The sequence below is a fragment of the Terrapene carolina genome, unplaced genomic scaffold (genome assembly GCF_002925995.2).
Source record: "Terrapene carolina triunguis isolate 2854851 unplaced genomic scaffold, T_m_triunguis-2.0 Scaffold180, whole genome shotgun sequence".
Classification (NCBI taxonomy): domain Eukaryota; kingdom Metazoa; phylum Chordata; order Testudines; family Emydidae; genus Terrapene; species Terrapene triunguis.
Genome location: NW_020664531.1, coordinates 1,367,407 through 1,386,324, shown reverse-complemented (window position 1 = coordinate 1,386,324; position 18,918 = coordinate 1,367,407). Strand labels below are relative to the sequence as shown.

General features: G+C 42.5%; 1 protein-coding gene across 1 annotated transcript in view; it reads left to right on the top strand.

Moving 5' to 3' along the window:
* The window catches only part of LOC112111016 (thiamin pyrophosphokinase 1), a 489,744-nt gene that overhangs the window by 194,061 nt on the left and 276,765 nt on the right, over window positions 1-18,918 (top strand). The window contains exon 4 of the mRNA XM_026654110.2: window positions 2,419-2,491. Coding sequence (XP_026509895.1) covers window positions 2,419-2,491 — 73 coding nt within the window. The remainder of the gene's footprint in view (window positions 1-2,418; window positions 2,492-18,918) is intronic.

The following is an 18,918-nucleotide window of genomic DNA, read 5'->3' as shown; positions in this document are numbered from 1 at the left end:
AATGATGGCATCCAAATTGATTGTGATTTTGCTTCTTCTGGACCAGGCTAGCTAAAGATTTAATACTTAAAGCTAATACCATGGTACATCAATTGAGTCAAACCATCTGTGGAACAGTACAGGAATTAGTTGCCTACTTGGTTACCATTGTGGAGCCAGACTTCTGCCTTGGGGGACAGAGAATGAAAGAAAGAAAGCAAACAAAGAAAAACAGGGATCGGATCAGACCAGACCATAGTGCTTAGCCTATTCCATTTTGTGCATAAATCATTGTCTGTGGTATGTCTACACTGCAATTAGACACCCGCGGCTGGCCCGTGCCAGCTCAGTCAGGGTCACAGGACTTGGGCTGTGAGGCTGTTTAATTGCAGTTTAGACATTAGGGCTTGGGCTGCAGCCTGAGCGCTGGGACCTTTCCACATTGCAGGGTCCTACACCCTGGGCTCCAGCCCAAGCCCAGAAGTCTGCACTGCAATTAAACTGCCCCGCAGCTCAAGCCCTGTGAGCCCGAGTCAGCTGGCACGGGCCAGCTGCAGGTTTTTAATTGCAGTGTAGACATACCCAATGTGGGTACTATTACTAAGGCCTTGACTGCGTGGGAACGTTGGTGGGTTTAAATTCACCTCTTAAACCTATTTTACTCCGGAGGGAATTCTGTGCCAAAAAATTTAAAAATTCTGTAACAAAAAATTAAGAATTCTGCGCACAATATTTTAAAATTCTGCAAATTTTATTTGCCAAATAAATGTGGAGGCTCCAGCATGGCATTGGGGAACATAGGCCACTGGCTGCTCAAAGGTGTGAGATCACTGTGCAGCTCCCCTTTCCCCCGCCCCCCCCGCCATGGACTCAGTGGGGAGGCTGCACCCAATCCTGACACAGTGCAAGTACCAGGCCTGGCCCAGAAACATCCCAGGGCCCTGATCCTCCATGCCCTGTGCACCAGGTGTGGGCAGGCAGGCTCAGCAAGGCAGGATCCAAGTGTGCAGGGGCTTAGTGTCGGGGGATCCAGGTGTGGGTTGAGAGGGTTCTGTGAGGGGCAATCTGGGTGTTCGCAGCTCAGTGGGGGATCTGGGTGCGGGGGGATCTGGATGCACAGGGGCTTGCTGGGGGGGTTCTGGGTGTAATGGTAATGGGACTCTGCAGGGAGGTCCAGGTGAAGGTGGTTGGAGCTCAGCGGGGTGTGTGTGTGTGTGTCTGGATGTGGAGGGATAGAGCTCGGCAGGAGGGTCTGGGGGGCTTCAAGCAGGGTCTAGATGCTGGGGGAGTGGGGCTCAGTGGGGTGGGGATCCAGGTGTGGCCGACTGGGGCTTGGTGGGGATCCGAGTGTAGGTGGCTCATTGGGGCGGTCCAGCTGCAGGGGGAGTGGGGCTCATCAGAGGGTTTCTGAGAGTGTGTGTGTGTGAGGGGGTGAGGATCAGCAGGAGGGTCTGGGTATGAGAGGTTCTGGATGCACAGGGGTTGGGTGGATGGGGGAGCAGCTCTCTGTACAGGGATCCCTCCCCCTGCAGCTGAGGACCGATGGGTGCAGGAAGCAGGGGGCAGGAGAGGTGTTTGCAGAGCTTTCTGTAGCTGGGGGTGGGTCTGACCCAGCCCTGAATGCCGTGCAGGAGAAGAGGAAGTCCCATCCTCCCCAGCCCAGCCAGGATTAGCAGCTGAGCCTGGCACAGGGTAGGAAGCTGGGTCTTCCCCAGTCACGCCTCCTGCATCACAGTGATTTACCTCTCTGCTGGCTGCCGTGGGCACCTGAAACATACTGCTGTGGAGGGTTGCATGACTGCTCTTGTGGCTTCCCCTTGTTTCCCTGTTAGAAAGTCATTTTTCTCTGGGGAAGCAAAGAAATCTGCGGGGGATATAAATTCTGCACATGCACAGTGGCACAGAATTCCCGCAGGAGTAATACTATTTAGTTGAACAAATGCAAACCCATGTGGACATCCTTATTTTGGTTTGAGTGCCTTTTTTGGTTTACCTTGCATTCATTGGGAACAAATGCAAGTTAAAGCCAAACTGAAATAAGACTGTTCACATGAAGGGTTGCACTTGTTTAAGAAAATCTGTTCTAATTAAACATAAGAAGTCCTAAAGCCTGAGAAAGGAGGAGGTGAAGAGTGGTCTTGTGGTTGAGATGCAGGATTGGGAACCAAAGAATTCTGGAGTTTATTCTCTGCTCCGCCATGGATATAACTGGTTTACCCAAGGTCTCACAATAACTTCTGTACCTCGGTATTATAGACCATATAACTGGGATAATGCTTTAATAGGTTTTCACATAGTTGTTGTGAAGCTTTGTCTACTGATGTTTGTAAGGTTCTCAGTCACTATTGTGCTGATCATCACAGACATGTCTAAAAGTAAAAAAAATAAGATTTTTTGCTATAGTGGCAGTATCTTAACAACATATTTCTTTATTTTCAGCTGTTCTAAGAGCTTGCGCTGATGGAGGTGCTAATCGCCTGTATTATCATATCACAGAAGGAAATCGTGAGAGGTACATTAATAATAATATTTTCTAATACTTTACCTTTAATCTTGAGTGAGTGCATCAATGGGCCTGCACTTTCTGTCTGCACATTCTTTCTCTAATCCCTCTCCTTTATTCTGATCAATATATTTTCATTAGACTCACCGTCATTTTAACTGAAGTAGAGTGTAAACATACAGCATCTGCACAGTAAAGGAAGTAGCCCCCCAGTCCCCTAAAATTGTAATTTAAGAGACTAGTGATACCCAGTTGAAATGAACAAAAGCTGAACACCTGTAAATGAAATACATAATTGACTGTTTTTTTTTTCTGGGGGGACATTTACAGCATTACCAAGAAAAGACCAGTATAATTTATTTTTCTGTAATTACTTATGAGTGCTGAGCATTTTCCTGTCTCAAGAGATGATTGGTACATCCCTTAACAAGTTGCCAGGCTCTTTCTTTCCTCCTTAAATCTTCATATGATGAAACATTAGCCAACATGCTTAGGACGCAAGAGGAGAGTGTGGTTGAGGGTGGGGAGAGTTAAAGAGGACTGTTGATAAGCAATTGATTTGTTATTCTTTACTAACCTTGTAGTGATACTTGTATTCTGTATACTTGTATTAAGTAAGGGATCCACTAGTCTTATCCACCACATCATCTCATTTACATACAAATATTCAGTATACAATTATGTAATGATTTGTATAGAAGAGGCACTGGATAGCAATATTTCCTAGTGTATTTTACCAGCTCTGCCTTATATTACAACATTTAGAAATGTGAAACAGCCTAAAACATTTATCTTTTTTTTATTGTAAGTCTAGTCCTCTTATCCTTTGACATCTTTACTTTGTACTATGGTCCTGTCACTCCCCATATGCTCAGCAGAGTTGGGCATGTGGAGCAACCTTGCAAATCCCATCCACTGGTGGGTTCCTAGTGAAGGAGCTTCTGCAATGTCCCAAGAAAGGTTCGATGATGCCTCTAAGGAAAATGTAGGTGCTTGTAGGAGATGATATTGGAGATAAAGTAAGTATCACTCTTCCTCCTAAGTCACTTTTGAGCCAATGCTGCAGCTTTATACATGACCAAACCCGAATACAAATGTCACAATGTCCAGAAAAGAAAAGGCTGTGACTGATGGAAAGGCTGTGACTGATGGAACATAATCCTGAGGTTCCTTCCTTTTCTTCCAGCAGATTTCTCTCCCACGTCTGTTTGCAAAGGTTGTGTCACAGTGCATTGCATCCAAATGTTGTCATATTTTGGAAGTAAAATAATGGAAGACAAGACAACTGGATTCAGAGTCTTGTCAATGTTAAAAGATGTGCACTCTTTTGAAGCCTGCTCTGGATCAACTGAGTGTGTTTTTAGTATGTTTGGATCAGTTTGGTCAAAGCTTCATGAATGGATAAGGACAATAAACCAAGTAAGTAAGTAAAGCTATATTTAAGGGCAGATATGAAAGGGTGATAGGCCTAACTAGCTGGTAGACAGGGGGATTCACTCCTGAGTCTTGTGTTTTCTTTACAGAATTGCAAGCTTACTAGTTTGCAAAGTGAATCCCATAGCATGAATTTTGTGTTTCAATTATTTAAAACTTCATGAGATTCCCCACCCCCCTTTCCTTATCAGCTCCAAATAAAGGTGCAGTGTGTGGTGTGTTGTTTTGGTGGGTTTTTTGCCTCTTTGCCAAGTTGGGAAAAATCACAACGCAACCTGTACCTGGCATCCGTGGGGAACATGATGCCTAAGATCAGTGATCGCAATGACTGTGATGGAGGCTGGCCACTGCCTAGTGTTGCAAGAATGAAGGAGTCTCCTTTACTTTCTGTATTCCCCTTCCCCTCTGCCCCAGTGCAGCAGCAGACATAACCTGACCCTTAATGTGAACTAGAAGCTGTTTGACGCAAAGCAAGCAGTTTTGGTTGATAAAAAACATGATACGTTTTGCAGATAGAGACAAAATGAGCTGTGAAATATGAACAACAATATTCTAGAACTCTCATCTTACCTCATTCCATAGCCCATTCATCTCTCCTGCACACATTTCATTCATTTAATATAAATGCAATTCAGGAAAAATAGCTGATTGTACCTTGACTGAATAGTTTCATATACTCTCTACATACTTGGCCCTTGGAGTGTTCTTTTTTGGGGAGGTAAATTATACCATCAAAGTCAACCTTTAAAAATTAAATCCAGCAGGGCTTTATATTTTCCTTTAAAGAAACTAAGTCTGCTGGAAAGAATATTCATTTACTTTTCTAAAATATTTTTTCTTGAAATTCCCTGTCCAACATTATTAAAGAACTGTCTGTTCAGAGACTACTGACATGTTAATTATTTTTTTAATGCAGGCATAGTCTTCTATTTTATTAATTCACAGCTTTGGTAGTTAATAGTATTGTATCAAAAACTAAAAGCCACAGTATGTTAATTATAAATTAATTATAGTGTTAAGGCAGGGGTGGGCAAACTTTTTGACCTGAGGGCCAGATCTGGGTGGGAAAATTGCATGCAGGGCCGGGGCAGAGGATTGTGGTGCGGGAGGGGATGCGGTGTACAGGAAGGGGCTCAGGGCAAGGGATTGGGGCAGAGGAGGGGTGCAGGGTGTATGAGGGGGCTCAGGGAAGCGGGTTGGGGTGCAGCAGGGGTGCAGAGTGCAGGAGGGGGCTCAGGGCAGGGGTGCAGGGAGGATTGTGGAGTGTGGCAGGGGCTCAGGGCAGGGGGATGGGGGTGCAGGAGGAGTCCGGGGTGTGGCAGGGGGCTCAGGGCAGGGAGTTGGGGTGCAGGGTGCAGGAAGGGTTTGGGCTCTGGCCCGGCGCCGTTTACCTGGAGCAGCTTCGGGGTGGCAGCAGAGCGCACTGGGGCCAGGGCAGGCTCCCTGCCTGCCTGCCCTGGCCCTGTGCCATGCCGCTCCTGGAAGCGGCCGGCACCACATCCCTGCGGCCCCTGGAGGAGGGGGCAGAGGGCTCCGCGCACTGCTCTTGCCGCGCCTCCAGGTTCCCCGTTCCCGGACAATGGGAGTGCGGGGGGCAGTGCCTGGAGGTGAGGGCAGTGCACAGAGCCCTCTGGCCCCCCCCAACAGGAGCCACAGGGACGCGGTGCCGGCAGCTTCTGGGAGCGGTGCGGGGCCCGCTGCGCCACTAGGGTGGCAATCTTGCGGGCCGGATCCAAAGCCCCGAGGGCCCAGATTTGCCCACCCCTGTTAAGGTATACTACTAAAAAGACTGGACTGAGACTTTGGGTCTGATTCTCATTCACACAAAGGGCGCTTTACTATTGTCCTGGTATCAAGTGGAGCAGGTGCTTTTACTCCGCCTTAGCAAGCTGGAGATCCATGACCAGCTGCTCTCTGAGGCACTTTAGATCCCCACTTCATGCTCTGTTGACTGCAGATGCTTGGTTAGCTCGTCAACATTTAGGAAGGACTTGTAAAACTGTTCTGCTCTACCTTTTTCCTTTGGGGCGACCCTGTCTGAGCCCCTATGCTAATCTGTTCACTGTGAGGTCCAGCTTGGGTTCCCATTGTAACTGGCTGACCTTGAAAATCTGTCTGCGTCCCAACTGTATCCCGCTGCTCCTGAGATTCTGTCTGGATCCCCAGACTATCCTTCTGCACTTGGGGCACCATCTGAACCCCTTTTGCTATCCTTCCTCTGGTTCCCAGTCCCTCTGCTTCCTTATGTAGTCGGTCCCGGACTCTCCCCGTCCTAGGCCACCGTCCTGGTCTCTCCTGCATGAGAAACCCACCCAGTCTCTTTTGACTGTCCCAGTCTTGCCTCAACCTGGGATATCTTTCTTTTCCATTGTTGCCCCTCCTTTCTCTGAGAGGGCAATATCTCTTTAAATGCCCTGCCATCCTGCAGGCAAGACATACCACTTCTTCCCTTGCTTTGGCCATGGGCTGCATATCTCTTGGGACCCTTACAATAGCCCTACTGTTCTGCTGCCCAGAGACACCCTTGTCTGGTTCCCCTGTCAGCTCTGGGGCACATACCCCTAAATCATAGGGATTTGTGCCTGGAGTCCCCTTTTCATCTGGCCTATCCTTCAGGCCCTTGCCTTTCCCCTTGCAATGAGCCCAATTCTTTAAAGGGCAAAATCTTTTTATGTGGCCCATCTCTTCACTATAAAAGCAGTTAAACCTTCCCATTTCTCCCTGGTTCCTGCCAGGGTAGGCCCTTCTTAAATGTCTCAACTGTCCCCACCCATAGCATCTCCATGGCTGGGCTTCAGGCCTCTCGCCTGCTAAACTCCCTACATTACAAGGTGTCATGTGGCTCAAGCATCTCTCTATCTGCTTCTGTTTCTTGGAATGGATCTCACGCCACCACTGTGGTGTCTCAAACTGGGTCTCCTGTTGCCTCTGCTGGCTCTCTATCAGTTGCATGCAGGGTCTGTGTGCACTGCTGCTGTTCTTGCTGCTTCTGCATTTCAGTTACCTGCTGCTGTTGGCCTGCCACCAACAGGCAGATTACCTCCTCCATAGACATGTCCCTTGTTAATTGGGGTTGGTCCGAAGAATCCCCCTTCTAGTACCAAATGTAATGAGATCAGCACCCACCTCTTGTGAATGCCCCCTCTGGTTGGATGTGTCAGGGTTCCCTCCCCACTCTGAGGTACAGATGTGGGGACCCGCATGAAAGACCCCCTAAGCTTATATTCCACCAGTTTAGGTTAAAAACTTCCCCAAGGCACAAATTCCTTTCCTTGTCCTTGGATGGTATTGCTGCCACCACCAAGTGATTTAAACAAACATTCAGGGAGGGGCCACTTGGAGCCCTATGTTCCCCAAAATATCCCCCAAAGTTCCTTCACCCCCTTTCCTGGGGAGGCTTGAGAATAATATACCAACTAATAGGTTAACAAAGTGAGCACAGACCAAATCCCTGGTTTTTAGGACACTGAAAATCAGTCAGGTTCTTAAAAGAAGAATTTTATTTAAAAAAAAAAAAGTAAAAGAATCACACCTGCAAATTCAGGATGGAAGATAACTTTACAGGGTAAATAAAAAGATTTAAAACACAGAGGATTCCCTCTGACTCTGCTTCCCAGTTACAAAACGGGAATAAAATTACCTCTTAGCCTAGGGAAAATTCACAAGCTAAAACAAAAGATAATCTAACATATTTCCTTGTAATTACTTACAGTTTCTGTAATTTTAGATGTATCATTTCAGGATCTTGTTGGGAGCTGGTTTACCTGCTTAGTCTCTTTGTCCCAAGAAGGAACCAACAAACAGAGCACAAACAAAACCTTCTCCCCCCTCTCTCCTCGATTTGAAAATATCTTCTTTCCCCATTGGTCCTTCTGGTCAGGTGCCAACTAGGTTAAATGAACTGATTAACCCCTTATAGGTAAGTGATTCTGTACCTCTGGCCACAAGGGACTTTATGTTACTGCATACATAAATGTTGTTACCCTTCCCTTTATATTTATGACAGGGTGTATCTGTGTTCTTTCAGTAAGTAGTCCCGGCCCCGGTAGGGCCATATCCTCAGGCTCAGTCCCTGCAAGCAGACCGCTCTACCCAGGCTCTTTCAGCTCCTTTTATATGAGCCTGCTGGGCCCTCATTGGCTGCTCCCTGCAACCTCTCTGATTGGCTGCTTCCCCTGCATCCACTCTAGCCTGCTTGGAGGACCTCTCCACTGCTCCTTTCCTGGGATGGATGTGGCTGGACCCTGAGGCCTCCAGCAGGGGGTCTTTGGGTCCTAGTCTACTCCCATCACAGTGCCCCTTTCCTGCTCACAGCTGAGGTAGCCAGGTGTAGCTGCTCCACAGACCATGCTTTTTCCTGGCTCCTCCCTCCCCAACATGCTGGACTTTTTATCTGGCTAAACCTTATGGCTGCAGGGGGAAAGGGTGCTTTATAGGCTGCAGCACATAGATTAGGTTGCACCCTGGCCCAAAATCATTAGCTTAAAATATTTAAAATGTTAAAAACTGCAGATGGAATTCTTATTATAAATAAGTTATTTTGTTTTTCTGAAATATGAATGTACATTAGAGCTTGCTGACATTTTCCAAATTAGGATTTTGTTAAATTGGAGAAGTCGGGATGGGAGTGAAATCTAGATGAATTTGTTGCAACAGTTTTCATTTAAAAAAATCCCATTTTTCAGCCAGCTATGGAGACAGTAAATTTCAAAATTCCAGCAACATAAAAGATATAAAATGAACACAGAACACATTACATGAATTAAAAATAGGCTAACTTATAGATCTCTAAATATAACGGTAAACAGGAAATCATCAAGTGGGTCTGTTTCCAGTCGGGTTCAGCAGGGGCTGTTTCTTGGCCCTACACCATTTAACATTTTTGTCAGTGACGTGGAAGACATAAACCCACTGATAAAGTTTGCCGATGACACAAATTGGGGGATTGGTAAATAATGAAGAGGACAGGTCATTGATCCAGAACGATCTGCATTGCTTGATATGCTGAATGCAAGCAAACAATGTGCATTTTAATACATATGTATTAAATGTAATGAATACATATGTAAATGCAATACATATGTAACTGTAAATGAATGTCTGGGAACAAAGAATGCAGGCCATACTTACAGGATGGGGGACCCTATCCTGGAAAGCAGTGACTGAAAAAGATTTGGGGGTTGTGGTGGATGATCAGCTGAATGTGACACTGTTGTGACCAAGGGTGACACTGTTGCCAAAAAATTAATGCAATCCTGAGATGCCTAAGTAGGGAGATCTTGAGCAGGAGAAAAGAGGCTATTTTACCTCTGTATTTTGTACTGATGTAACCACTGCTGGAATACTGTCTCCAGTTCTGGGGCCCACAGTTCAAGAAGGATGCTGATTAATGTGCAGAGGGTTCAGAGAAGAGACATGGGAATGATTAAAGGATAGTCTCAGAAAGCTCCATCTATTTAGCTTAACAAAGAGAAGGCTAAGGGGTAACTTGATTACAGTCTAGAAATACCTACTTGGGGAACAAATATTTAATAATGGCCTCTTCAGTGTAACAGAGAAAGGTATAACACAATCCAATGGCTGGGAGTGTAAGTTAGACAAATTTAGACTGGAAATAAGGCATCAATTTTTAACAGTGAGAATAATTAACAATTGGAACAATTCACCCAATCTCGTGGTGGAGTCTTCATTGCTGACAATTTTTAAATCAAGATTGGATGGCTTTTTTTCTGAAAGATATTCTCTAGGAATTATTTTGGGAAAGTTCTATGGCCTACCTTATACAGGTGGTCAGGCTAGATCATAATGGTCCCTTTTGGTCTTAGAATCAATGAGAATACAGGACAAATATTTTGTGAACATTTTTGCAAATATATTTCCTGTTTTTTTGTCAGCTCTAATGTACAGCAAGAAGGAGGTTCCCCCCACCCCAAAAAAAGAAAAATAACCTTTTAGTCCTATTCTGTTGTGTCTGATCATCCTATGCTGCAGCACATTTCACTGAATTGTTATGGAGTGATGGTATCCACTCTACAGGTAGGTTACTACTTAACTGTCCATCTCTGAACAACTTTTTTTTTAAACACTTTCTGATTAAGACTTAAGGCATTAATTCCATGTGACTAGCCATCTGAGGCACATAAAGGTGAAGCTGCCTTAAAAACTGTTATAATATTGACACTGGAAAAAGCAATTGTTATACTCACTCATGTGTCTCTGAAATACTACTTTCTAGAATGGTGGTAAATGCTCTGTAGTCTTTACTTCAGATTTACAGGCATTAAGACCTTTGTTAATTAGACCTTAAGGCCATAGTAAAGTAGAACTGGACAGTATGAGAGGAAGGATGGTGTTGTGGTTCAGAGGATGCAGGAGACCTGTGTTCAATTTCCAGCTGTGTGACAGACTTCCTGTGTGACCTTGGGCAAGTCACTCAGAGCCTGAGTCTGTTTAAGTTGAAATAACTAGGAGATTATGTATGCATAAAGAGATCAGGAGTGAAATCCAGGCGCTATTGATGTCAATGGGAAAACTCCCATTGACTTTATTTGGGCCAGGATTTCACCCCAGGATTTTGAAAGGTAAGCAGCATACTCACTACTGAAATGAAGAACTGAGCAGTCGTCTACTTGAGGGAGAGCAGGCATACTCCCTTGAATGAAATGTGGAAAGATCACATATGGTGAGACGAGCCAGTAAATCTCGACAGCCTTGCCTGTGTTCTCCAGAGGTAAGCACAATTTAGTGGCGCCAATTCAGCAGCCAGCCTGTCTTAGTTTGATTTAATATTTATACGATTTTTTTTAATTTAGAATTTGCCTAATCATAGGAGGCTGCTGTCCTCATCAGTAATCCAAGGAAGAAGCATAAGTCACTGCTGGCAGCATAGTGTAAAGAAAACTGAATAGAATTGAGAGGACAAGAACAACAGAAGTGTTCTTTAATAGGGCAACAGAGAATACAAGTTTCATGTGTTTTAAAAACAACAGAGTATTGTAAATTCTAGACTAGAAATAAGGTGTAAGTTTTTAACAGTGAGGGTAATTAACCATTGGAATGTCTTACCTAGGAATGTGGTGGCTCCTGCATCACTTGAAGTCTTTAAATCAAGACTGAGTGTCTTTCTAAAAGATATTCTAGAGCTCAGACAGAAGTTATGGGCTTGATACAGAAAGTTCTATGGCCTGTCTTATATACAGGAGGTCAGATGATCATCATGATCCCTTCAAAAGCTATGAAGCATTTGTGTTCAGGAGGATGCAAGCTGTCTTTAAAAAAAAAACAAGCAACATCTTTCTGTTCCCAAAGTACATTTCTGTAATTGAGGAAAATTATGAGGCAGAATATAAAGAAAAATATCTTTTGAAATGACTCTCTGCACCATCAGTTAGCTGATGGTTGAGAATTGTCCTTTGAACTCAAGGCCCAGAGTTCAAGAACCTCTAGAAAAGGCTAAAAAGTTTAAAAGAGATAAATCAGTTTATCTGGCAAGAGTTTTAGGGAAGGAGTTTTTACATTAAACATTCTCTGCCTAACCCTAAAAAGACTACAGCTGTTAAGGTCCAATATCAGGGTTTCAGGCTCCTTCTGATTCATGCAAGATCAGTATTTGGTAAATCTACCATCTAGCCTGATCTCTTATGAGATGCTGGATCTGGCCTGCATTTTTAAAAACAAACTTTTAAAAAAAAACTAATTTCAACACTATTCCCCTGGCTAGAGTAAAAAATGGTTTTAACAGGGTTGTTGTTGTTGTTGTTTTGGCTGAGTCTTTTTTAAATCCTTGTTAGGAGGATAAGACTATTTACAAAAACAGTGGGATTAGCTAATGTGTTTTCGTTTTGTTTTTTCTAGTGCAGATGAGGCCTCTAATAGTAGGAACAATTAAGATTACATATATTTCTTTATTTAAAATTTTACTAATTAAACTTTGATACACATCCGTACATGTTCAAATATATTGTTCTTCTAATAGTTTTACTCTGATAATGAAATTCAAAGTTTGTTTCAGAATTAGCAAAGCTCTCTAAAAATGTTGGTGGTTATAATCCTAAATTTAAGCAAAAATTAGCTCCCTGCATCAATAAATATTTCCTAAAGGTATGTGGGCAATAAAATTGCTACATTATGTAAGCATATCAGTCTTATTGGGTCTCTGAATCAGACATTCATAGAAATGATGAGAGGTGCAAATGATTGGTACATCTGAGAGGGATTTACTACTGGATTTTTGGTATAAAAGAGCAATATAGATCCAAAGCATCAGGATTGAATTATTGACTAAGTCAGTATGATATATTTCTAGACAGTTGGTTATCAGATGCTGTAAACTAGAGATCGAAAAGTTGCCTAAGCATTATCCTGATTCATTTTAAGACTGTTGGAGGGCCAGAAGTAGTATGTTTTTCTGATCACACAAAGTGGGAATAAATTTTGAAGGAGATATCATTGGAAGCAGCTGCAAAAGCCATTTTACAGCTAAGTTTACTTAGAGGCACTGTTGATTATAGTTATTATATTACATACAGTATGTTCCTGAGAAACTTTGTTCAGGTGGGTAGGTCCTTTGGAAGTAAAATACCAGAAAGTCAGCTGCAGGGAAATGTGAGTTACCAGTTACACTACAAGACTGAGGTTGAACTGCTTTTCTTAGCTGAATGTCTGCAGCTATTGCAATTAAAGATGGAAATCACATAACCAGCATTATCAGAAAGCGTTGCTCATTTCCAACAAATCATCATAGCTCTTCAATAGGAAAACACATGAGAGAGGTCGCAGGTGAATTACGGCCCTGAGAAGTAACTCCCCAAAATCAGAATTTAACCAGAAAGATGGCATCTTCTGTACACACTACTGTAAAGTTTATGAAATGGTAGTTTCTTCTGTCTCAGTGTAGATTGCTTCTTTTTATGTTATGGGAGGAAAAATAACTATAAGGTAAGCCATGGACAGATGGCTGTGATTTCTCTAGTCAACCAATAAGGACTGTTAGAGTAATGCCTTCATGCACATCAGCTCTATGATAAGTTAACTGAATCCCTATGTATATTAAGGAAATGTATCAGGCATAATGGAGTAAATTTCACTTATGCGGGGTGGTGTTGTCTAGTGGTCAGAGCAGGGAACTGGGAATCAAGAGTCAGTGGTACAGGGCTTACCATCCTGTGCCTCAGTGTGCCCATCTGTAAAATGAAGATAATGCTTGGTGGGTGCTTTAGTAAGGACCAATCCTGTCCTTATGCACATGGCCATTTCCCATCCAAGTTTCTAATGTTACATTATTGATGAAAGACAGACCTCTATTAGGACCTGTACCTTCTTGAATTCAGTGGCAGTTTTGCCAATGATTTCACGGGGAGCAGGAGCAGGAGCAGGTCCTACATGAGGGCAAAATTTACCCCTAAATTTTAACAAAGCACTGAAGCACTTGATGTCTTCAGATTGGAAGAGATCTTAATAATGGGAAGTATTATTATTATTGTTATTTGTGTTCTGGTGGCATCTAGAGAGCTCAAATGAAATGCCACATTTGGATAGACACCATTCATACACATAGTACTAGAGAGTTGTTTCCCTGAACTGATTCCAATGTAATTGAACAAGACAGAGAAAGGATGGGAGGGGAAACAGAGGCACAGAGGGGTGAAATGACTTGGCTGAGGTCACAGAGCAGGGCAGTGTCAGCTGGGAGTAGAATCCCAGTCCCTTGACTGTCTGTATGGTGCTCTGTCCACTAAATCATAGAATCATAGAAGATTAAGGTTGGAAGAGACCTCAGGAGGTCATCTAGTCCAACCCTTGCTCAAAGCAGGACCAACACCAACTAAATCATCCCAGCCAGGGCTTTGTCAAGCCGGGCCTTAAAAACCTCTAAGGATGGAGATTCCACCACCTCCCTAGGTAACCCATTCCAGTGCTTCACCACCCTCCTAGTGAAACTGTGTTTCCTAATATCCAACCTAGACCTCCCCCACTGCAACTTGAGACCATTACTCCTTGTTCTGTCATCTGCCACCACTGAGAACACTCTACTTCCATCCTCTTTGGAACCCCCCTTCAGGTAGTTGAAGGCTGCTATCAAATCCCACCTCACTCTTCTCTTCTGCAGACTAAACAAGCCCAGTTCCCTCAGCCTCTCCTTGTAAGTCATGTGCCCCAGCCCCCTGATCATTTTCGTTGCCCTCTGCTGGATGCTCTCCAATTTGTCCACATCCTTTCTGTAGTGGGGGGCCCAAAACTGGACGCAATACTCCAGATGTGGCCTCACCAGTGCCGAATAGAGGGGAATAATTACTTCCCTCGATATAATAATATAATAATTCTGCCTCTCTATTAGAAAAGAGACTAGGAGGAGGTTAGCTAAGCGGTAGCTACCAGCCAAGAAAATGGAGGATCGTGTTTTATACGTGATAGCAATTCATGAAAATACAATTACTCCACAATGGATAATAAGATGGGGAGTGAGGGAAGCTGTGACAGCTGCCAGACAGAGAACCTGTTTGGGGTAAAATAGGGATATATTCATCTAAACTTTGTTCCCACAATCTAATGGTTTTTATTGCTTCAGCTCCATGGGCAGATAGACTGCTTTTGTGCCTCCAGCATACTGTAAGTAGAGCAATGTCACTGCAGTCTGGGTGATTTCCAGCTTTATGGCATGGTAAGTCATTTATAGCCATCTTGGTGACAGGAGTTAGGATTGCCTAGCAATGAAATACTGTGCACTGTCACACTAGTGGAAAAGAAGTTCAGAAAGAAATCTGAGTTAGTCTAAAATACTCTTGTTTAGCGTTCCAGTTCATTGTGCATTAGGAGTAACTGCCAGTGTCTGGGAAATTTGTTACTTGTGTAGCATTAAGGTGAAAAATGTGCCAGTGGAGTTATTACGGCCCTGAATATCAATAGAAATGGTCAGGTGGGTGATAGTGTCTTTTATAGATTAGTATTTAAAAAAAAATAGAAGAAAAAGGAATTACAAATCAATTTTTACATCATGTGGGAAAGAGTTTCCCCTATTAAAAATAAATAAATAAGAAGAAAGATGGACATAACAGGAAGCTCATATGACTTTTTGTTTATATTTGTAAATTTTCAAAAAGCAACATTAACTCAGACTCAACAACATGTAGCTCCAATTTAAAGGAAGCTTCATTAGGGCTGAGAAGAATGCCAAGAAGACAGAAGAGCATTCAAGCCATAGGTACAGAACTGTGCATGATGCCAACAGCTTCAACATACAAGCCTTAAAGTGAGCTATACTGCACTGCCACACCATGGAGAACTAGGCAAGGGTTAGCAGTGTTGCGGTACCTGTTTTCTTTTTCAGAGCTTATGAACTCATAGCCCAGAGAGAAGCTGAAGGTGGCAGGAGAGAGAACGCCACAAAACTTCAAATTTTATAGGAAGTTGTGTAATGGGAGTAAGCATGGCACCTGAACACAAATTATTCAGATTACTTTCTGCTGTCATTGAAATGCTTTTTCAGTAAATGTATTAGGGATTGTTAGAGCATAAATAGATTCTGAATGTTTCTTAGATTTTCCCATTCTCTTTCTCCTCAAGGCCCTGCTCACATTTTATAAATATGTGAAAGCCTGAAGTTCTAACTTAAACAATTTGCATTCAGATATGCACCTTCATTTTGAAAACAGATTACTGTGTACTACAAATCTGTTTAAATTTAGTGTTGTTAGTGAAGTCAGTAGCTCACAAAAAGGGGATTTTGTACATACTTGATGGTAATGGGGAAATATAACTTTCAAATGTAAATCCATTTATTTTTAAACTGTTTTTCCTAGTTCCTCTTCTATGATTTTTTTAATCTAAATTTAGTCCAGGCAAGTCTTTCCATTTTATGAATCACCTCCTTCAGATTTTTCATTCTAAAATGTTGTGCATCACGATTGTTTTCACAGAAAATGCTATTAAGAACAAAGAATTGCATCCTATAACTATGACAGAATATTTATTGTAATGAATAAACAAGAATAAGATGAAAAGGTATACTTAGGCTCCCAGAAATTAACCATTTAGGGAAATTAGCTACCCTAGCTTCTTATATGTTTGGCCATGAACTTGCACACTTGTATTTGTGTAGTGAAAAATCCAGGCTTTCATGGTGAATGATAGGAAAGTTAGTCTTCTTTTGTGTAATTTTGTCTCTAGATACATCTCCTTGTCAGTGCTGGAACTACTAAAAAATGACTGTGTGGCAGTCTTGACTGGTGCATAGTTCGGGCAAAGACAGTTCAAGAGGCAACCTCCATTGGTTGGCTAGGCAACGACTGCCATCTAAGATAGCCAATAAAGTAGTCCCTGGCAAGTGGCTAATGCCACCAGTCATCCATTAAGCAATCTGTATGGTGGATTGCTATGCTACTCTGAGCTTTTTGTCACTGAAGACTATGGGTTGTGTCCTTGGCTAGAAGCTAGAGTTGTAAGTGATCACGGCACCGACTTCAAGTTGTTATGCACCAAAACCAATTTATCCATCAGTGTTAATGTACACAGTAATACCTCTTGAGCTTTGATCTTAGTTTCACTGTATTCACAAAAACTCAAATTTACACATCCAAATTCCATCCACATGCATAAATTCAGACTTTTGTGCAAGCAAATTACTCTGCACACTGAACTATGAACACAAATATACTGGCTGGGTTGTGACATCTACTGCTAGATTCTTTTTCTAAGAGACTGTTGGTGAAATAGAAAATCAAGAAGGACCACATGAATGTTTTTACTTTCCAAGTCCTGCACATAGTATGATAAAATGGAATACAGTGTTTTCTGTAGTTGCCTTTCATAGAAACTGTATTCCAAAATGTTTTAAATAATGCATGTAAAAGTTTTATAGTAAAAATTAATAGCAGATGGAGAATTAAAGAGTTTTGGGCAAGGGTGAAAAGGTGTGTTTTTGGATAATAATTGAATATGTATCATCAATGATGTGGAGAGACGCACAAAGGCTGTTGTAGATGACGGGAGCTGTGCAAAAGAGCTTTCTTACCCCACACTGACAAGATTTTCAGTAAGTAGACAAACAGGCATGGAAGAGGTAGACTATAAAATCCATGTGGTAATCTGGATCTAAGAATTTGGAGGTTCTTGAACTAAATAGAAATGCATCAGGGCCCACTGGAGTTGTCTGCAGATATGAAGGATGTCTTCATGCTTCACAGCATGTCAGAGGTGGGCTCTGGAGTGACCAGAGAAGAGAATAGCAGTAGTCTTGCTGAATGGAGATAAAAGCATGGGTGAATTCAGAAGAGTACTGAAAGCAACTAGAATAATATGCAAAGCAGTCTGAGTTTATGTATCTACATAATGGTCCATACTCAGTAATTCTAGTTAACCCGGAGTATGGTTGAATGCACTGTATACAGAACATCTTGAAATTGGATTGGAAAGAGATATGTGTTCCATGGGAAAGCACAAGACTATTTGATATGCACTCCTTTCATAGTTTATTCCTCTGAGTTGCCCATGAATGTTGAACTAAATTGATTGCAGAGTAAAGAAAAGGTCATATAAATAATGCTTGGAAGCAAACATAATATGAGAATTAATAAAACTCTCCATGTTCGCAATTCTTTTTTTTTTTTTTTTAGGAGAAAACCATGACCAGTGATTATCTGTGGGCACACTGCAAATTGCTTCTGTGCTATATTCAATTTTTATTTTTGTTTTGTGTGTTAAAAAGCAGCTGGTGAGTGTGGGGAAGCTGTGGCTCCAATGAGTTATATGAGTGTGCTTCGAGCTCTGCTGAAATTGATTTTATTTTAGTTTTTGGTGGTGGTGATTTTTCCTGTATTAACTTCATAACACAGGAATAGACAGAGACAGCAGTTGTCAAATAAAGGCCCAGTCCAACTCCTATTGAAATCAATGCAAAGTCTCCTATTGATTTCATTAGGAAGTGCATCAAACTTTAAATGCCTTAGATCAAACTGATGCACGCTTTATTTTTGGACTATCTGACATTAGGTCTTGGATGCAAATGTTGGAAACACATAGGGTAAGATTCTGTACTGCAATCTTGAAGAGATGCACACACAACTCTCAGCCCAGGGGGTGTATTAGCTAAGGTGGCTTTAAGCCACATTTGTTACCTTCTGACTGGAGGCTGCTCCAGGGGCTGGAGAGGTCTCTAGTATAACTTTGACAGCGCTGCAGGTCTGTCTGAGTTACAGCCCCCTCTCCAGGCTGCCTTATAGGCTGCAGTACTGCCCAGAACCTCCACAGCACAACATTCCCCTCCTACGTTGGCATGCCCCCTATGTCAAGGCTTGTGAGGTGGTCCTTGGGCTGTCCTCCGTAATGCCTGCACTGGGGAATCTTCCCACAGCTGGACATGAGGCTTTTAGCTCTAGCCCGTTCCCTGCCATAAGTGGCTAGAGAGGGGGGTGAGGATCTCACCCATAATCTCAACCAAGTACTAGATATTTCAGGGACTGGAGATTAGATATACTATTGATGGGTAGATAAAGTAAGCTATTTTAGGGTGGGTGTGGAAGATATCTACAATCACTAATGTAGATACAGTATGTTGAAATTTTGATTTTTTTTTTCAATTTTCTGTTTGTATTTCTATGTAAAGAAAAGGATGATTTTTCCAGATTTGGTGCGTGTGAGAGAAAAAAAAATTCATTCTGTTTTTGACCACTTATCTATCTCATTGAAATTTTCCAAAAGTAGACTGCAAAAAATAGCTCCAATTGAAAAGAGCGTAAATTGAAGGAGTAAAAAAAAAAAAAAACAGAGCACAACATTGGAAGCTGACTTGAACATTCAGGAGAACCAAAACCACTTGATAGAAAGACTTTTGGTCATTGTAGCGATTCACACATAATTGTCAGTCACATATATTCAACTACGGTGTTCAGGAGCAAACTTTTTTAGCCATCCAGTTGCACTGCAGATAACTGCCATTCTGATTTCAGATTCCAGGCCACCATTTACATTCCTAACAGATAGTTCTCATTCATTGTAGTTTTAAGTGA